Source organism: Pleurodeles waltl, chromosome 11 (assembly GCF_031143425.1).
Source record: "Pleurodeles waltl isolate 20211129_DDA chromosome 11, aPleWal1.hap1.20221129, whole genome shotgun sequence".
NCBI classification, from domain to species: domain Eukaryota; kingdom Metazoa; phylum Chordata; class Amphibia; order Caudata; family Salamandridae; genus Pleurodeles; species Pleurodeles waltl.
The window spans coordinates 78,048,152-78,068,619 of NC_090450.1; the positions used below are offsets into that span (position 1 = coordinate 78,048,152).

Sequence of the window (20,468 nt, forward strand, 5' to 3'; positions counted from 1 at the left end):
ACTGGCAATCGTTTTGGTTGCATCCCAATCCATTGTTTTTCACCGACCATGCCACCTCAGTTTGCATGGTTGGTGTCAGTTTTCTTTAGGTTCCGATGCTAATAAAGTGTATTAAAAGTTCTTCGAGGATAGTCATCTATTGCAGGATTGAAAGAGGAGTCAGGAGAAATGGCCCGATATGAAGGACTGGACTGGCTAAAAATTGAGGTTGTTTTCCCTGGGAATCATGGGAAAAGTAGTTTTTGGTTTCTGATTTGTTGAAGTCTGCTGGAGTAAAATAAAATGGAAAGATCAGCTTAATCCTCGTCTCAGTTAATAGAACTGAAACATTTCTTTACGAATGCTAGGACGTTTTACTTTCTGAATACCTATGCATCTCACTACACAAACATAATACTATGGCCACAATAAGGTTGGTGCAGTGAATCACTTAGCACTACAGATACGTAATGGGTGCTTATTGCTACCCAAGTCAAAAAGTAAGCATTTCATGAAACTCGAAAGAATGTAAGGCGGACTAAATTTCTTGGACCATTAGTTTCAGTAAAACCAGCAGTGTGAAAATTCTGTGATTAAAAAAAACAAAAACAAAAAATTATTAGCATAGCTTAGCCAGTCAGAAACAATAACATAACAGTCACAAATATTCCTGGATTTCTAAGGGAGAACATGATTTAGCAAAATATGGTTTAAGAAAGAAGAGAAGCCCTTAAGCCCTAAAATGGGTCGTGGAAAATCAGTCCTTAAATTGCTGATGTGCACTGCCACTGTTTTTGTCTTCTACACCCCAAAGAAATACATATCCAGGACCTCCTCATCCACTGACAAGCTCCAGGGTGACCGCAATTTCATATTTCAGGTACCTTCATGAACACCTCAAAGAAGGTCATTTGCAGTGAATTCTCCTGATTAGTTAATACCCTTAACAACACCCTGTCCTCAGCAGACAGACAACTACAACAATTATTACCATCACCCATCAACCACTTCAGACACCACTGAAGAGCAGATATGGCAACCATCCAGGGAACCAGTCAGAGAATATATTTTTTGCTAGACTTATGACCTATTCGATTAAACATTTTTCACCCAAGAAGGTCTACCCTTAATTAGGATTTCAATCAATCAGGTGGTTTTATATAGTGCGAGATGATGTACAGAGGAGCTGGAGAGTCATGATGGTTCAGGTGACTAAGTCGAACAGCCAGGTCTGAGTGCACTACGGAATTGCAGTAAAGAGGTGGAGGTCTGTAGTTGCAGAGGGAGGTTGTTCCAGGATTTCGCCGAGAGGGAGAAGAAGCGCCCTCCGATGCTGCTTCGGTGGATGCAGGCGAGTGAGAGGGAGGCAGAGCAACGAGTATAGTAAGGTGGTGGAAGATCAGGCAATGGTTGATGTAGGCTGCTTCTCGGTTGTGCAGTGCTTTGTAAGCGTGGATCATCAGCTTGAATTAGAATCTCTTCTGTATGGGGAGAAAGTGGAGTTTTCTGAAGTGGGGGGTGTTGTGGGTCCGTCCAAGGAGATCTGGGATGAGTCTGGAAGTGGAGTCTCTAGAGTCTCAGCAGAAGGTGTGCGTTGATCCCAGCGTACATAGAGTTCCCGTAGACTAATCGGCTGGTGATTAGGGCCCAAGTGATGGTACGTCTGGTGTTCAGGGGGGGCCATTTCAAGACTTTTCATATCATGTGAAGTGTGCAAAAGCAGGCAGAGGTGACTGAGTTGATCTTGGACTTCATGGTCGGTTTGCTGTCCAGGAGTTTGCTGAGATTTCTGTTGTGGTCAGTTTTGGTGATGGTCCTAGTTTCAAGGGCCACCAGGAGTCGTTCCAAAAATGGGGGGGGGGAAGAGTGTTGCTGAAAATCAGCACTTTGACCGTGTTCTCCTTCAAGCACTTTTCCTTCATTCAGTTGGTTACGCTTGTCATGCACTTGGTGAAGTTGGTTCTAACATTGGCGGGATCTTCTGAGAGCAAGAGGATGAGGTAGCAGTCATCTGCGTAGGATATGATGTTTAGTCCGTGAGATCTGATGATGTTGGCCAAGGGGGCCATGTAGGGGTTGAAGAGGGTAGGGCTGAGGGAGGATCCTTGAAGGGACCGTAGATGTTCTTGGGTTCCGAGGTGAATGGAGGTAGGTGGACCTTCTGAGTTCTTCCTGTGAGGAAGGAGACGATCCACTTGAGGTTGCTTCCTTGGACACTAATGTGATGCAGTCCTCTGCTCAGGGTGTGATGAGTTATGGTGTTAAAGGCTTTATTTCAGCAAGACATCTTTGTGGAACTGATTACCCCTGTTGATGAAACTGCTAAATTTAATGAAAAGCCACGCATATGTCACTCCTACATTCAGGAGACAGAGGAATGAGGCGAGACTGCCTTCACAACAGATTTATTTCAGTGAAAGGGAGTTGGAAGAGACATTGAAGAGATTTCAAGTATAATAATATCCTTAGAGAAATACAAATATATGATTAATAATAATAATACATACATAATTGTCTTAATAATCTTCATCATTACTTTAGTTAGGCCCTGATTATGCCCAAGGTTGGCTTGTTTGTTATGCTCCTTCAATGTCACTCTTTGTGCCATTGTGGTTCTTCGTCAAAGTGGTGATTTTATGAGTCACGGTAGGCCTCCTATATCACAGATTATATCAAGAGTCTCCAACCTTTAGCGTACTAAGAGTGTATTCTGTCCTGTGCAGATCACCCTGAGCAACAAATAATACTAGTGTTGTAGTCGTGACTGTATCAGACAAGATTACATTAGTGGCCACCATATGCAAGATTTTCAGCAGAGTTCACCTCAGTGCATAAGGCAGGGTTCCAGCAGTAATTACATTCATTTCTTTTTTTTAAAGGGGTTGTCATTTTGGAATGCATCTACTAAGTAATATATAGCAGCCATAGCTGCAAATCCCCTGAAAATAATATTAGGTTTAAGACTCCTCAGTGCAGTATGATTTATCACTCAAATATCAGCTTACAGTATATTCTGGAAATTCAGCCATTTTTCTCCAAACATCAGCTCACGAGTTCTGAGAAAACCCATTTTTCAATGTTGCTATGCACATTTATTTAACCTAATAAAAGCTTGTAATTCAGTAGGCTTGGCTGTACGGGAGAGTTACTTACAAGTAGCTGGAGAGTTAACAGTACCCCACGAGCTACTCACTGGAGAAGCCCGGATAACATGTTGCCTTTTTCATTCTTCTGTAAATTTAGTGCATTTATAGAAACAATGAATCCAGTTCTTCCTAGTAAAAATACTGCCTAATTTATGAAATATCAGAATTATACTACAGGTACTCTAGAGCACCACAGCAGTTTACTGCAACACATAGTAACAGGCAGTCATAATGTAGGTTTCTACCAAAGCATGCAAAAGGCATTTGGTACACCTGTGTTTGCAAACAATAGTTCATTAAAGCAAGACCTACTGGCTTCAAGAATGCTGGCATATTCCACCTGCAAACTTATCATCGATTATTCTGGTCAAACAAAGGTTTCTGGTTGTGCTGAAAGAATGAACTACATAGTATGTCATGAGACACTGCTGTCATTTTACTCACTTGGCCTGTACCATCTCCCAAAAATTGTTTAGTGCAACTGGTGCCAAAAAGGTCATGACTGTATGTCAGTGCCATATGTTCACTGTTAAATGTGCTTCAACTGCAATGACCTTACTGCTTTTGTGTGCTCACTATGCTTTACGTCTCAAGTCGTTTTAACTGCACTCCCTTGACTACTGAAACTATTGAGATTTCTTGGTCTTTTGTAGTTTAACTTCTGTTTGCAGCTCAACACCCACCTGGTGTCTTCCCCCTCCCTGCAGTCAACTTTAAACTCTTCTTCCAGGGAATCCAGACAAAGGGCAGAAAGTTTAGGGGTGAGTTTGTGTGGCAACTTTATATGGTGCCATTTCAGGGCCTGGAGAGGGCTTGGACTAGAATCCTAGCACTTGTGTCCACGTATTGACTACCTCAATGCCATTCTCTTAACTATCTCTTTTCATGTCAGTAATCTATCTACAGGATTAACCACAATCCTATCCTCACTCTAACCATAGTAGCTAGCAGTCTTGTGGGTTGTACAAATCTCCACCTTAGTTGAATACTCAGAGGATAATGCATGACTGGTTATACAATAGGTGCTCCTGTGGCAATATTGGCTGAACTATGAGTGTGTAGCTTGATAGGTTGTATTGCAGCCATTTCCATGGGTTGCTCCTTTTGGACTCCTGCATGGACCATGACAGCATATACACGAAGAAAAAGTTACTTACCTTGGTAACGCCTTATCTGGTAGAGATTATATTTAGCTGCAATTTCCTTAGCTTAGAATAATCCCAGGCGTCAGACTGGATCTGCATGTTTTTTGTGAGCAGTACTTCTGCACCCGTAGGTGGTATCGATCAGCACTAGGTGTGTCATCGACTGTGCTGGAAGTGATGTCCGCGGCACCTATACAGGCACCATCCAGGCACACTGACATCAGTTTCTTTTCATGACTTTCCACGCCAGAAGCACGGAGCAATGAACAACACGGACTACTGGTGTGGGAAACTAGGACCCTGAAAGGCATACAGCCCTGTCCCTAGAAATATGTTTGCAGACGAGTGAGGATGGGATGGACCAGTAAGGAATCTGCATCTAGATATAGTCCCTACCAGATAAGGCGTAATCGAAGGTAGGTAACTTATTCATCTGGTATAAACTTCTAGCTGCAGATTCCGTATCTTAGAATAGATACCAATTTCTGACGAGGAAGTCCTGCCGGACCGAATGGGCAAAATGTCCATCACAACAGACATGAATGTCTGGGCAGTAATGCTTGATAAACGTGCACAGGGACGTCCAAGTTGCTGCCTGACCGATATCCAGTGGGATAGGCACGCAAGCCCTCAGGTGGGTGCTTCTTGGCCAATGCGTAGCAGATTTTAATGCAGTGCACGACCCATCTGGAGATTGTCCTTTTCTAAATAGCACAACCCTTTTTAGCTTTGACATACCCCACAAAGAGTTGATCGTCCACCTGGAATTCCTGTGTGCGATCAAGGTAGAACAACAACACTAGTTTGGGTGTCCATACAATAGAGACGATCCTCATCCTTCAAAGGGTGAGATAGAGCATAGAAAGTAGGCTAGGTGATGGATTGTCCTACATGAAAGGGTACAACCACCTTTGGAAGAAAGGAAGCCCGTGTGCAAAGCACCACTTTGTCTGGATGATTAGATAGATAGGGCCCGACCTCTGGTTGCCTGATCCACAAGGTCTGTGTATACCACATCCTCAGCCACACAGAGGCTGTGAAGCATGCATGGCAAGGTGGCTGGGTGGGTACTGGTGTGGCTGGTAGCACCGTCCATAGTCACGAAAAGCAGAAGATAAGCCCAGGATCGGGCCATTGCCTGACTGTCTTTAAAACTTTCTAGCATGGAGTCTGCTCTGTCTCTGAAGAGACGGGAGCCATCAAAGAGCATGCCCATCAAAGAAGACATGACATCCCCCAAAAATCCAGTAGTACAAAGCCAGGCATGGTGCCCAAGGGCCACCATCGACAAAACCACTCTGCCCAGCGAGTCTGTCGTGTCTACAGCAAATTGTGAACTTTGCTGCGTCTCTTCCATCTGCTACAGCTTGAAAGAGCACGGCTCAGGCCTCCTCTTGGACCATAGGCAGCACTTGCACAACAACCGTATCCCATAGAGGGAAGAGTAGCCGCCCAAAAAGAATACGATGTTCATGGACCGCAATGCCAGGTTGGCAGAAGAAAACTGTTTCTTCCCAAGTGTCTCCAACCTCTTGTACTTCCTATCTGGGTGAGCAGTAGGGAACACGCCAGGGTTGATATTGAAGGAGAAAGCCTGGACCACCAAACTATCAAGGGTGGGGTGCTGGATGAGGAAATATGGATCCCCTGGGGCAGGGCAGTGGTTACCGGTGATTGTCCTATTCACAGGAGTCCTTGTGTTGAGTTTGGATCAGGTACCCAAAAGAAAATCTGTCGCTCCAGCTCCTGGAAACTTAGGGAAACATGGAGTCGGCCTAGGTTCAACCACCAGGTGATGTCTAAAATGCGGATTCTCTGGGACCTCATCGGCCAATGGACATGGAGAAGTCTAAGCCGCTTAAACTTCTTTTTCTTCTAGTGCCTCAAGTTATCAGAGTGTCCCAAATATTTCAAGTGGGATGACGACCTCAAGGTCCGTGACCGATCCCGGGATCTTTCTCTTTACTGAGACCTTGACCGGCAAGGAGTTGCATAACGGGCCACTATCAGCTTCGGATTTATTGTGTGGCACTCAGAGCAGGACTTCGGGTCATGGTCGCGTTTAAGGTACCACAGGAAGATATTGGTCAGTGTCAGGGGCTTTAGGGCTAACGCAGGCCTTCTTTGAGGACATCCTGCCACATCAGGAGGAAAGCCTTCCCAGATCTACAATGCCTAGCAAGGAAATAAAAGAAATGATGTCAGAACACCTGGGTGGCGCCTATATAGGTGCTGCGGACATCACTTATGACATGGACGACTCATGCAGAGCCGATCAATGCCACCTACCGGCACGCAGGAGTACTGCTCATGAAAAATCTTCTGGACTCAGTCTGACACCTGGGATAATTCTAAGGTAAGAAATCTGCAGCTCGAAGTCTCTATCAGTTCTGTATAATGTTAATTCAATGATTTTATTCTATGCCACTCATGTGAGAAATCCTCAAAGGACATACTATAAGTGGTAATATAGTAGCTCGTCTATGGGTTGTTCATTGTGTTCCTGATTGAACTTAGAGCAAGTACCATGACTGGTTGTATAATGGGTGATCCTTTATTGCTCTACTGTGGACCTAGCACAGTATATACCAAGGCATGTAGCCTAATTCTTCTGGTTCCTCTTCTATCTCTGCTCTGTGGACTCCAGAGTATTTTCTAAAATTAATTTAAGACCATACCTCCACATGTAGCATCCTTCACCTCTGGCATATTTTATGCTTCATATTTTGAATCATACAATACACATTTCACTCTCAAGATTGTAGATATCTGCCTATAGGATCAAATCAATTCTCGTACTTTCTTTTACACATATGCCCAGCTACATAGTTTCAAGCAACCTCTGCCATACAGGGAGTGCAGAATTATTAGGCAAATGAGTATTTTGACCACATCATCCTCTTTATGCATGTTGTCTTACTCCAAGCTGTATAGGCTCGAAAGCCTACTACCAATTAAGCATATTAGGTGATGTGCATCTCTGTAATGAGAAGGGGTGTGGTCTAATGACATCACCACCCTATATCAGGTGTGCATAATTATTAGGCAACTTCCTTTCCTTTGGCAAAATGGGTCAAAAGAAGGACTTGACAGGCTCAGAAAAGTCAAAAATAGTGAGATATCTTGCAGAGGGATGCAGCACTCTTAAAATTGCAAAGCTTCTGAAGCGTGATCATCGAACAATCAAGCGTTTCATTCAAAATAGTCAACAGGGTCGCAAGAAGCGTGTGGAAAAACCAAGGCGCAAAATAACTGCCCATGAACTGAGAAAAGTCAAGCGTGCAGCTGCCACGATGCCACTTGCCACCAGTTTGGCCATATTTCAGAGCTGCAACATCACTGGAGTGCCCAAAAGCACAAGGTGTGCAATACTCAGAGACATGGCCAAGGTAAGAAAGGCTGAAAGACGACCACCACTGAACAAGACACACAAGCTGAAACGTCAAGACTGGGCCAAGAAATATCTCAAGACTGATTTTCTAAGGTTTTATGGACTGATGAAATGAGAGTGAGTCTTGATGGGCCAGATGGATGGGCCCGTGGCTGGATTGGTAAAGGGCAGAGAGCTCCAGTCCGACTCAGACGCCAGCAAGGTGGAGGTGGAGTACTGGTTTGGGCTGGTATCATCAAAGATGAGCTTGTGGGGCCTTTTCGGGTTGAGGATGGAGTCAAGCTCAACTCCCAGTCCTACTGCCAGTTCCTGGTAGACACCTTCTTAAAGCAGTGGTACAGGAAGAAGTCTGCATCCTTCAAGAAAAACATGATTTTCATGCAGGACAATGCTCCATCACACGCGTCCAAGTACTCCACAGCGTGGCTGGCAAGAAAGGGTATAAAAGAAGGAAATCTAATGACATGGCCTCCTTGTTCACCTGATCTGAACCCCATTGAGAACCTGTGGTCCATCATCAAATGTGAGATTTACAAGGAGGGAAAACAGTACACCTCTCTGAACAGTGTCTGGGAGGCTGTGGTTGCTGCTGCACGCAATGTTGATGGTGAACAGATCAAAACACTGACAGAATCCATGGATGGCAGGCTTTTGAGTGTCCTTGCAAAGAAAGGTGGCTATATTGGTCACTGATTTGTTTTTGTTTTGTTTTTGAATGTCAGACATGTATATTTGTGAATGATGAGATGTTATATTGGTTTCACTGGTAATAATAAATAATTGAAATGGGTATATATTTGTTTTTTGTTAAGTTGCCTAATAATTATGCACAGTAATAGTCACCTGCACACACAGATATCCCCCTAACATAGCTAAAACTAAAAACAAACTAAAAACTACTTCCAAAAATATTCAGCTTTGATATTAATGAGTTTTTTGGGTTCATTGAGAACATGGTTGTTGTTCAATAATAAAATTAATCCTCAAAAATACAACTTGCCTAATAATTCTGCACTCCCTGTAAATACAAACACATTTCACAGAGGCCAAACTGTACTCTTTTTCTTTCTAGCCACCCATACTCTATCATGTCTTGCATAAAAAAAAATTAAAAAAATATATATAGAGAGAGAACAACACAATTACTTAACTTAAAATTCTTGCATGCAAGCTGATAGATACATATCAACAATAGTACAATGTGCAAAAGGCAATGCTGAATCAGGTACATTAGTAATTCCATTCCAAAAACAGCAGGGAGGTAGTTGGTGTTAAGTGGGATCATCTGAGTCGACAGGAGACATAAAATGTGTGTATAATGCTACACGTCAGTACCAGAGGAGGGTGGTAGGTATGGGTATTCCCAGGTAACAGGCAACCCAGTCCAGTAGTGTTAGTCTGCATCGGAAGGATCCAACAATGCCAAATAGTTCCAAAGGAGTTGCCATATATTACAGGGCCTGAAGGCTATGGGTTGAAGTGATACATAGACCTCGCAGGTAGTATATCTCAGTGCATCATGCTGCGAATCCAGTCGGATGAAGAGGGGCACCTTGGTGTTTCAGTGCAACGCTATCTCCAGTCTGGCCAACAGTAGCACTATAGCGGTAAATCTATGGATCCCAGGGTGTAGCACAGCCACATAGCCCAGTAGGACAATTAGTGGGTCAGGCGCAACAGTAGTATCCATCATTGCAGATAGCTGTGTAAATATTTTGCACCAGTACCCTCCAATGTGACTGCAGTTCCAGGTCATGTGTGCGAAGTCTGCGTCCAGCGCCCTACACTTTGGGAAATGGGAGGATCGAATAGCATCTATCCTGGCCAGGGCAAGGCAAGTTAGTCTGAGGAATTTGTAGGGAAACCGTTTGTGTTCATGGTTAAGGGATATCAATTTGGTTTGTGTGCAACAAAAATGCCATATTTTAACAGTTAGTGGTCGGCCCAAAACAAGTTCCCAGTGCTCCCTAAGCCTGTATCGCAGGACGGAAGCAATGCGATCAAGGTGTGGTATAGTTTTGACAACAGATGGTGACTTTCGGGGCCAGCTATTACAATCATCAGAAGGGTCGGGAGGGAATCTGGGCTCGCAGAGCACTGTGTATACGTCTCAAGGACAAGTGATCTAGAACTGTAGCATTAGCGAATCCGTTATCATCACCATGTCCCTCAGGGAAAAGATCCCCAAATGTGTTAAGTTCATGACATGAGTGTATGCTGTACAAGTGACCTGTGGGGGTGGCAATCATTGGTTATTGTACAGTGGCATGGCTGAAGAGTAGAGGATGACGCCCCAGGGCACTCGAAGAAGCCGCCGCCGCCATGCCCAGCAAGTAGTGGAGAGGGGTTGTATGTCAGTGTGATCCAAAGGGATACAGTGTGGAAGTATAGAAGCTAGAGGAACAGGGGGCCTGCTTGATCACACTCTGGTATATCGTATGGGAGCCAGGCATCAGGGTGGAACAAGTGGTACGAGTATTACATTGAGCGGCCAAAACGTACAGCTAAAAATGTGAGACACCAAATATGCCCCTGTCATAAAGTAGCACCAATGTGCTCCAGCTCACCCTGGGCCTGCGGTTCACCGAGATCAACTGGATAAGTAAGGTTTGAAGGATAGCAAAAAGGGCATTAGTGAGAGGGTATCAGCAGATTTTGGAAGCGGTACTAGAAACATGGGAGGACCGCTATCTTAATGATGGCTATGCAGCCCGCCGGAGTCAGTACCACCTCTCAATCTGTGAGGCCAGGGTGTCCTTAGCAGGGCTGTAATTTAACCAAATAATCTGCTCCTTGTCTATGTGGAGCCAAATATCTAGATAGCGAACGGGGCCCGGGTTCCAAAGTAGATGGTAGGGGCACATGAATTGTTTAGTGGAGTCAGTAAGAGGGATCATTTCCCTCTTACCCCAGTTAATACAGAGCCCTGAGACCTGGCCGAATCATATGAATTCTTGTAAAAGGGGGCACATGTTGTCAACGGGATTTCGAACAAAGAGAAGAATATCATCTGCGTATAATGAGAGGAGGAGCGGTCCTGTGCGAAATTGCAAACCACAGTGGAAGAGTTTCTCTTGAAGATGTCGGACCAGTGGGTCTATGGCCACGATGAATAGCAGAGGTGAGAGAGGGCAGCCCTGCCTGGTCCCCCTTGCAAGGAGTCGGTAAGGGAGCCATTGGCTCAAATGAGCACCTGCGGTTGTGTATACAAGTTAAATAAGGAATACAAAACCATTGGGAAAGCCCAACTTGTTCAGTGTGGCAAGGCCAATACCTTTGCCAAGATTTTGGTGTCAAAATTTATCAATGACAATGGTTGATAGGACGTACATTGGAGAGGATCTTTGCCAGGCTTGAGGAGAAGTATAATGACTGCTTCCCTCAGGGAGGGAGGGAGACTACCCTTCTCCAGAGATTCTGCATACATCTCAAGTAGTTGTGCGGCAAGTAACTGTTTGTACATTTTATAAAAAGAGCCTGTGAGGCCGTCCAGGCCAGGGGCCTGCGAGCCCCCAAGGTCACCTATCGCCTTCACAATCTCATCACAGGAAATGGGGGCACTCAAAAATTGTTGTTGCGAGTATGAGAGCCGAACCATGGCGATCTTACAAAGGTAGTCCACAACCGCACTTCCCCCTTCAGAGACTTTTGCGTGCTGTATAATGTAGTATAGTAACAGAGCAATTCAGGCAGAATCTCCTTATTGTCTGTGAGTTGAACACTGGTACTATCCAGAATCTCCGGGAAATGGGAACTACCAGTGGTGGGGTGGGGTGCTGCAGGGATCTCAGCAGTCCGTCAAGGGTACGCCCCAGTCTCTCACCTTCTCCGTACTGCCAACCTTTAGCGTATTTGCCAAGGAACAGAACCCTGTGCTCTGCTGTCTCCCTTAACTTCTAGAAGTGAGAGACGTCGTGCTACTTGTGACCATTGAGCGAGACTGAATCCGGACCATCCAGTCTGCAAAGATTTTTCTAGATAGGTAAGCAAGTTCCTGATATCACAAAGCATACCAGACTGCTTGGAAATGACCATACTCCTAATCTAGACTGTAAAAGCCTCCCAGCGTACTGCTTGTGTCGAATCAGACCTCTTATTCAGCTCACAATAATCATTGATAGAAGTACTGTGTTCAGCGCAAAAGGCTGTGTCCAACAAGGCTGAGCACGGAAAGCGCAAATATCTTTACTGTCCTCCACTCTTTAAGATCCGAATCGCCAAACTTATAGGGGAATGGTCCGAAGGTTTGCGCGGGAGGTGGTTGATAGCCCCCAACCAAAGAGTGGTGGCAATAGTCAACTCTAGACCATGTGTCATGTGGAGCAGAGTAAAATGTGTAGGCGGGGTATTGCCATGCAGGAGACGCCAGGAGTCCTGCAAGGCATAAGTGTCACCGAGAGAGCGGAGAGCTTGCAGGGAGTGGGGCTTGGTGTGAGGGACCCGGGAAGTGGAGTCCAACTGGGAGTCTAACAGCAGATTGAAATCCCCTTGCATAGTTGTGTGTGGCATCTACCCAGTCCAGCAGGGACCCAATAGGGTGGAAGAAGTCAGAGTTATCCCTGTTACAAACATATACATTCAGGAGGAGGAGGGTCTGGCCCGCAAGCATTCCCAAGACAGCCACATAATGGCCATTAGCATCTATATGCTGTGCGACTGGGTGAAAAGGAAGGGATTTATGAATCAGTATGCATACCCTACGGGAATATGTACTATAGTTTGAGAAGTACCTATGTGGGCCCCAGTGTGCAGCGAAGTGTGAGGACCCAGTAGGGGGCAGATGGGTCTCCTGTAGAAAAGCAATATTCACCCCTGCCGGACAAGATATTGAAGTAACAGTTTGCCCTCACGTGGGTTATTAATGCCTCTGATGTTCCACGATATTAACCTGAGTTCTATCATGGGGTCATGCCCCCTGCATGTCTGCGGTTAAGAAAGTCAAGACTAGTATGTGGTTGGTGTACCTGAAATGTAGCAAAATCAGGCAAGTTCAAGCAGATGGAAAAGCAGTGATAATACAAAAATGACCCAACATTGAAAATAAGCATACCCATCCCCACCCACACCAGACCCCTAAAGGCCCAGCGAATCACATAGTACACGAAAGGCAACAACAGAGCAAAACTGATCCTCACAACACAAATTTGCTAACAGGAGGTGATACACGCCTGGGGGAGGGCAACGCTGTGCAACCGCGCCCTAATGTAGTAATAAATGGCATTGTATAATAGCTGTAGAAGGGAAAAACATATCAACCAGGTAGTTCAACAGTCAAAGGTGCAGTAAGTGCAGTGTAGACCAGAGGATCTTAGTGTCAGCTATATGGGCAGTCATTTTTTACCAGGTCAGACTTTTGTGACAATCGCTGCATCACGGTTGGCAGAGGTCCTCCCACCGCTCCCAGATTCCTATGCAGCTTACATAAGGCCAGCACATTGTCAAGTATGTATTTAAAAAAAAAAAAAAAAAACACGGGCCTTAAGGTCCACCTGGACCCATAATCTAGTCGGGTACAACACGGCAAATGAGAGACCCAGCTTTCGAACCGCCCCCTTGGCATCACTGAATTTGCGACAAGCACTTTGAACAGCAAGTGTAAAGTCAGGGAAAAGGGAAAGCAGTGTACCCTGGTGAGTAACATTACATGCCTCACGTGCCAGCCTCAGGACTGTATCACAGACTCGAAAGTTCAGCAGCCTCGCTATTATTGGCCAAGGCAGGGTACCTGGAGGCAGCCAAGAGCCCAAGGACCTGTGTGCACGCTCCACAGTGCATGTCGAGGAAAAACTGACGCAGCCAAAGAGGTTAGCGAGGAGGGCCTCAATGAAGAGGTCCATGCGACCGGTGTCTGTAGTCTCTGCAATGCCCAGGATGCAGAGATTGTTGCATCGAGGTTTTCGTTTTTGATAGCCACTGTCTGGAGGACTTTCTCCAGCTTGTTCAGGTACTTGCAGATGTTTCCTAAGTTGTCCTCGCGGGATGAAATGCATTCCTCAGCTCCACCCAGTTTTAGAGGTCAAGCCGTTCGCCTGTGTGGTCAAGGCGCGCTGTCAGGGTGACAATGCGGGTATCAATGGTCCGGAATCCTGCCCGCAGCTCAGTGATGATGGTAGTCCTATCCGGTGGGGGGGTACTGCCCAGGACATCCGCAAACCCCACCCTCTGCACTCTCCATAAAGTCCCTGTGGTTAGAGTCTCTGGTGTGCTCAAACAGCAGCATGTGCTGCTTCGGGTCCCCGCAGCCCATACTGATGTCCACTATCGGTGAGGCAAATAGATGAGGTGCAGCGTGCTCCACAGGGGCCAACCATCCAGGCAGCCCACTCAAAGCAAGTCACGAAGCTGGAGACCACAGCAGATCGACGTCATTCCAGGGGGTCCCTTAATCAGGATGGTGTCTGGACGACCCAGGCAAAAGAGGCCACCTCCCCGGTCAGCACGAGGGGGGCCCAACCCGGTCCGGATAGGCGAAGGAGGGTGGCTCACACATGTAGGAGCCCCGCGGCCAGGAACCACCAGCAGAGAGAGAGCAAGGTAGGGCCTTGGATGATTAGGTGGTTGACCCTGCCGTCCTCAGGGCCACACACCAGCCAACTCCAGGCAATCCAGGTGCAGCGGACCGCGAGTTAAGGCCCACACCAGGTAGGTTGTGCGGCCGTCAACAGGCTCACCTCAGCCAGATGGGTTGCCCAACCTCACGGCAGGCGCATAGGCGGCAGCTGCAATGCCTCCGCAACGCAATGGCAGCTCAGCGGCAACCGTGGGGGGTGGTTTCACCACATCACTCCCCCTTGGTTGGTGCAGCGACGCATTTTGCCCCCTACACAGCAGCAAATTAGGGTGGTCAGGCACAGACCTTCATCACCGTGCGGCCATCTTCATCGCCAGTGTGGCCACACCCTCTTCATGTAATGCATTAATCCTCCTATCCCTCACTTCTCAAACACAGCATCAAAAGATTACCCATAAAGGCTACAAGATGGGCACACACACTTCCATCAAAAGCAGTCCAACTGAGTAGCATGCTACTTGTCAGTTAAGGGTACGAAGCATTAGGTAAATGCAACTAAAATACAATAGATAGTAAAATAAGCAAATGTGTTTGAACCACATTGCACATTTCTGAAAACAAAATGTAACATCTTCAGCCAAAGAGCATCCCAACACATTGGTAATAAAAAGATTTGCTTTTTTAATTTTCAGTTCTCAGATGTACTTCCAAGAGATATACTTGTTTGATATTCAGCAATTCTACGAACTAGAATCTCTTCAAACCTATTTCTCTTACTCAGTTGCATTTTATGAATTGGGGGCATGTTTTAAAGGGCCATGTTATTGTACCTGCTTCCATTAAACAAGGCCCCCACAAATTTGAAGGAACAAATAAACAACAAATGGAGAAATTCACTGCGCTCACCTTTATATCGGTGGTATAGCTGTTCTAACTTTTTTCTGTCTAGTGTTCCTTTACCGCTGTCACGTAAATAAAGTTCTGGATTCTGAAAAAAATTGTCTGTGGCAACATCCAACTTCCAGTCGTTCTGTGACAAACAACATACTGCAGTTTTCTCGCTGGATTGTGTGAAAACCATAAATTGCCGTACTTTATCCTTCTGTGACGACTTCAACTTGTTCTAGTAGAATTAGAATAAAAGATAAAGTTACAAAAAGGTCGAATTTTTTTTTACCTTGTCGTCCAAATAAAATAATTTTATGAACTTTGGTCCAGCAAATACAAATACTTCAAAATTCTAGACTAATACTTTTGTTCCAGGGGGCCTTCTAGGGAAAACTATACACGCACACCTTTATAGACATAGTATATTAATTTCATACTCAGCATCAGTTATTAAGCAAGACCGGTATAGAATAGCAAATAAAATTCTCCATGTCAACTGTTGAGTGTAAAATACTGTACAAAGGAAGCCCCAGTGAGATTTGTGTGTAAAATCTTGAGCATGGGATGTGCAGCCATGAAAAACAACAACAGAAATCTGAAGCAATGGTTACAGCCACTTATCAACAGCAAGTGGTTTTGCGTCAATCAAAATATCCCAAACCAACCTCATATGTAGGACCGCACAACCACGGAAAGCAGAGATGGTGGATAAATTTTGATTACCTTAGCAGTATCTTGACGTGATGATTATTTTGAACTTCTTGCAGTCTCAAACCTCTCCGGAGCCCACACATAACTACAGTCTTTAAATCATAAGTCCCAGGTGCAATAATACAACAATTTATGTGGTGGTTTTATATAGTATAGGTCAGGCATGAAGTGCCAGCTGAGCACTAACCCTAGAACAGCCAAGAGTACCAGAAAAAGAAGTAGAATATTGGGGCATGTCTATGAGAAAATGAACAGGTACAGGCTCCCTCTTGACCTACTCAATTATCTTCCTCCTATTGCACACTGTTGCCATGCAAAATAGGCAGTATATTTTGTAGTTTTAGGTGATGATTTTAGCGACTTTGTGTTCTGTAGTGAAGTAACTACTGCCCAAAACTGTTCTTAGTCTCAGACCATCATTCTTTTACAAAGGAACAGGAGGATCCGTGGCAACACCTGCCCGTTAGACTAACTGTGCCCAATTCGGAGGATGTCTGGATATTGTGTTTGGTATGGAGGAGCAGTCCCACAATCATTTATGAATTACTGAACCTTTTTTATATTTCACAAGCATATCATGTGGAAAATAATGGGTCCCATTTTCTGTGAACAGGTGTGAATTAGTTTAAAAATAGGTGCAGCCTAGTGCCTTGCAGCATTTACACAGTAAGAAGACAGCTCTCTTTGAACTTTTTTACAGCTGAATTCATGGTGTTCCAAAGATCATTCATAAGGGCTACGATCTGTGGAGGATATTCCCTACAAATGCAATGCCAATGCCGCCTGATTGAGCAACCCCCTTCTAGTTGGTGAATTCCTCCTCAGAGGTGAGGATATGGACAAAATGCCTGCTGAAGATGCAGCTAAGACATTGTTCAGTGATTCCAATTTCTATTTAGGCCTTTGATGCAGCTGGCAACAATGCAGGCTGTATTTTTACTCTTTGCCCTGCCTACCTGACAAACCATACCCTGTGTGTAGATTTGCCTCCAACATGGTCAAGGCTCATGCAGACGCCTTAAATCTCTCTAACTTGGAACCTCATCTTGTTTTTTTAATCTGACCCCAATTTCTCAGCATTTCTAACTTGACTGTGAGAGGATATCGCAGAGACGCATGTCTAAAATGTGGTCAGATTGCTTTTGGGAGATGCATGAGCATATAGATAGAAAACCTTGCTCTATAAGCATGCTCATGCGGACCCCTGTATGCTCTAAACATGCAAAAGGAATGATAAGTGAGATTCGTGGACAAAAAAAATGCAGAAGTAGAATACTGAAAAATCTGTCATTCACCGGAGAAACATCTCATCAAATTCTTCGCCAAGCTTCCAACCTTCAATCAACTGATGACTATGGATCCATGTCTCGTAGGAAATCCTAATCATTTTACACCTACAAATCCATTTTCACAAAAACAACAAAGATACAGACATCCATTCTCACTAACTAACAAACATACAGGCATCAATTTTCACAGGTCAATAGTCATACACAGATAAGTGCACTGGTGGCGCACAATAGGGGAGGAAATCTCTAACAGGGGCAAAATCTATTATTATGGGTATAATACCCAATATTGTGGGTGTCCTGTGTTCTGAGCATAGAAGGTGTTTTAAGGTAATATTCTAAATTAGTTTCAGTTACCACACTACAGGCACAAATAGCATGCTGCATTAAAATATTGCAATTAGACATGTGAATGATGGTGGAGGATTGCTGAATGACTCTTGCTGCACTGAGACAATGTACATCCCGATTTGAAAGATTCAGAGAAGACCAAATTTATTTTCCAGCATCACCAAACCTATGAAAAGGGAAAATGACAGTCAAAGAACAGAGCCAGAAGCACATATCGGTTCCGAAAGAATTATGCCGAAAGATTAACAAACTGCAAAGGCAGAAAGCCCAGGTTAGGTAACACTGGCATGGTTTTGGCATATATCAATGTTGCTTTGCAGTATTCATAAAGCAAAGCCTCACAAACACTGGCAAGGCCAATAGGTCTTGCAGAGTCTACTTGCCTTTTGTATTGGTCAATGCTTTTGTTGAAGCTGTGCACAATGGTTGACTGATGTTTCATTTAAGAATACACATGGTGGAAATTTATGAACTAACACAATGCAACTGCTTTTGCACAGTCTTGGTTTTTGCAAAACTTTACTATTGAGGACGATGTTGGACCCTTAATCTGAAAGCAACAATTTTTTTTAGTGTTAGTGGTTCCTGGTACTTAAAGAAACTACTTTGAGTGGGGATGTGCTCCTTGTGAAATAGTAGAATGCTGTTACTCACAGTAAAGTTAGCCAATGGCTGAAGTGGGCTGGCACCATGCCCAAGCTGTATGCTGTAGTGGGCAGAGAAAAAATGTAAATTACACAATAACAGATTACTGGATGAAGAGGATTAGCTGAAAGCTTATATTAGTATATAACATATGGTTTTAGTAAAATCAAAAGGTTTTGGCTAATGCCAGACCCAAAACCTGGCCTGTCTGATGAGTGAAACTCAGGCTCAGGTCAACAGCATGGTCTATATCAGCCATGTATGTGGTCGAGTAGAAGTGCATTACTTAGGATCTCAAACACAGGAAGCAAAATTGCTTGAGGTACAACAGTTTTTTCAGCAAACATGCAGGTCCCAACTAGTGGAAGAGGCTCAGCTCTATAAGCAGAGTAGCGAATGTATGACAGAAACATCTGCTTTTGCAAATTCCACACATTCAGGCACAAGACAAACACACAAGACCAGCAGTACTGAATGAGTGGAGTTAAACTAGAGACCATATAGTGCCTGCATCTCAAGAGTAGGCAGAAACTGGTATACCATAAGGGGCCATATAGTTCTTATCTGGCATAAAATTCACATTTTCTAGACCAGTGTGCAGTCTGTAGTGTTCTAGCCACAAAATGACACCTACACAAGCTGATCAGATGGTAGCATCTTACCAGGGCTGTGTCAAATAATGCCATGAAACTTGTACAGAGATCTCCGCGCCATCAGATGTGTATGCAAATGTATTTTCTGTATATAGCAGGGTTGCTCTTTCGAAAATGGTCATGATACCCCAGCTCTTATACTATTTAGCTAACTTACCTCTACTCCTCCCATGGTCTTTCTTCCGCACATTGCACGCACTGCTAGGTGAACTAGTTCGGAGGTAATGGTAGCCACTGGGTGGTGCCCAAATGATCAGGTGGGACATAGAGCCCTGAACTTAGAGCATTATTACCTAGCACCCTAGCTGCAATGGATTTGACGCTAGCTTGCCGAACACCATCTCGCAGATATGACTACACTGCGGTCTCTGCTGTCCCTTGAAATAGTACAGGTACTCTTCTCACCTCATGGCGTGGCTTATCTGCCCCACTCTTGTTTGCTTTGTGTGGCATACCTGTGCTTTCGGAGAGGACTGCGGCTCATGCCCTGGTCCGTCCCCTATGCGTCAGCCGTTACCCTTTTCAGCATGACTTGTATGCAAAGCACACTGGCTGCTCTGTACCTATGCCACTGGATGGCAACAGGGGTAACGTCTCTTGGAGATCTTTCACAATGGGGCTCTCCTTCCCTTAGCAGAGATAGTTTACTAATTTGCCATTCCTTTGGGTCATTTCCTCATGTACACTGCTGTGAGCAGGGATGTGGAATTCCTATCGCCCGGGACATCTTGTTTGGGGTCAAGGGCAACAAGTTTTTATGTTTACTTTGTCCTTGGGACAAGTAGGCCCAACCCCCTGCAGCACAAACCCTTTGGCTGCCTGTTTACAGAGAGCTGAACTCTCTGCAGTTGAGGTAATGTGTTTCCAAAAGATAATGCTGTTCGAACTTGTATTTATGGTTCATTATTTGAAAGCCTTCATTATTAGGGTGCGTGCTGTAAATAAATGTTTTAAGGTCACACTTCACTACTGACGTTGGTTCCAGTACAAAAAAAAAAAACGTGTACACACATGTTTGAAAAGTTTAGGCTAAGAGGCTAAGTATAATGCTCCCAGAATGCTCTCTGATTATATGCAAATGAAGTGTCATTTAGTAAAATGTGTTGATGCATGCTAGCATTTCCCAAAAATATTTCTAATGGAAAATCAGTGTAACCATTTTCAACATGATTATGGGAAGCATGAAAATAAACAAACACTGACAAAGCCAACTGATCTGACATATTTTTATAAGTCTTTTAGTTTCATCAATGCGTGTCTTGTTTTGACATGGCTTTTGTAACACTTTATTGTTGTGGGAGCTACCAGGCCCTCAACATTGTAACAAACATTGGCAAAACCTCCCCAAAAAGTTTTTGAACTCTTAAAGCACACGTTGCCACCAGTGGCATAACAAAGGCCCCGCAGCCGCCCTCCAGGGGGCCCCGTCAGCACAGCACCTGCCCTGAGTGAGTCTGGAGAGGGGGCTCCTCCATGTTCTTTGCAAAGGGGCACCCTCCAGTTTCGTTACGTCACTGATTGCCACTGTAGTTCCTGACACTGAACAAAACTACTTTGTGTGGCAATATGCTCCTTGTGGAAGAGCAGAATGCGATCACTCACAGTAAAGCCAGCCGAAAGAGAGAGAAATAGAAGTTTAATAAAAACAAAATGTCTTTGTTAACACCAGACCTAATTAGGGACCAAGACCCACATGTAGGTAGCTTTTTGCATGTCGCAAACAGCGACTTTCGCTGTTTGCGACATGCAAAAAGCACAT

The 20,468-nt window shown here is 44.7% G+C and overlaps 1 protein-coding gene across 1 annotated transcript in view; it reads right to left on the reverse strand.

Moving 5' to 3' along the window:
• Nucleotides 1-20,468, reverse strand: part of DCUN1D1 (defective in cullin neddylation 1 domain containing 1) — a 140,994-nt gene that overhangs the window by 104,070 nt on the left and 16,456 nt on the right. Inside the window, exon 2 of the mRNA XM_069213102.1 lies at nucleotides 15,079-15,295. Coding sequence (XP_069069203.1) covers nucleotides 15,079-15,295 — 217 coding nt within the window. The remainder of the gene's footprint in view (nucleotides 1-15,078; nucleotides 15,296-20,468) is intronic.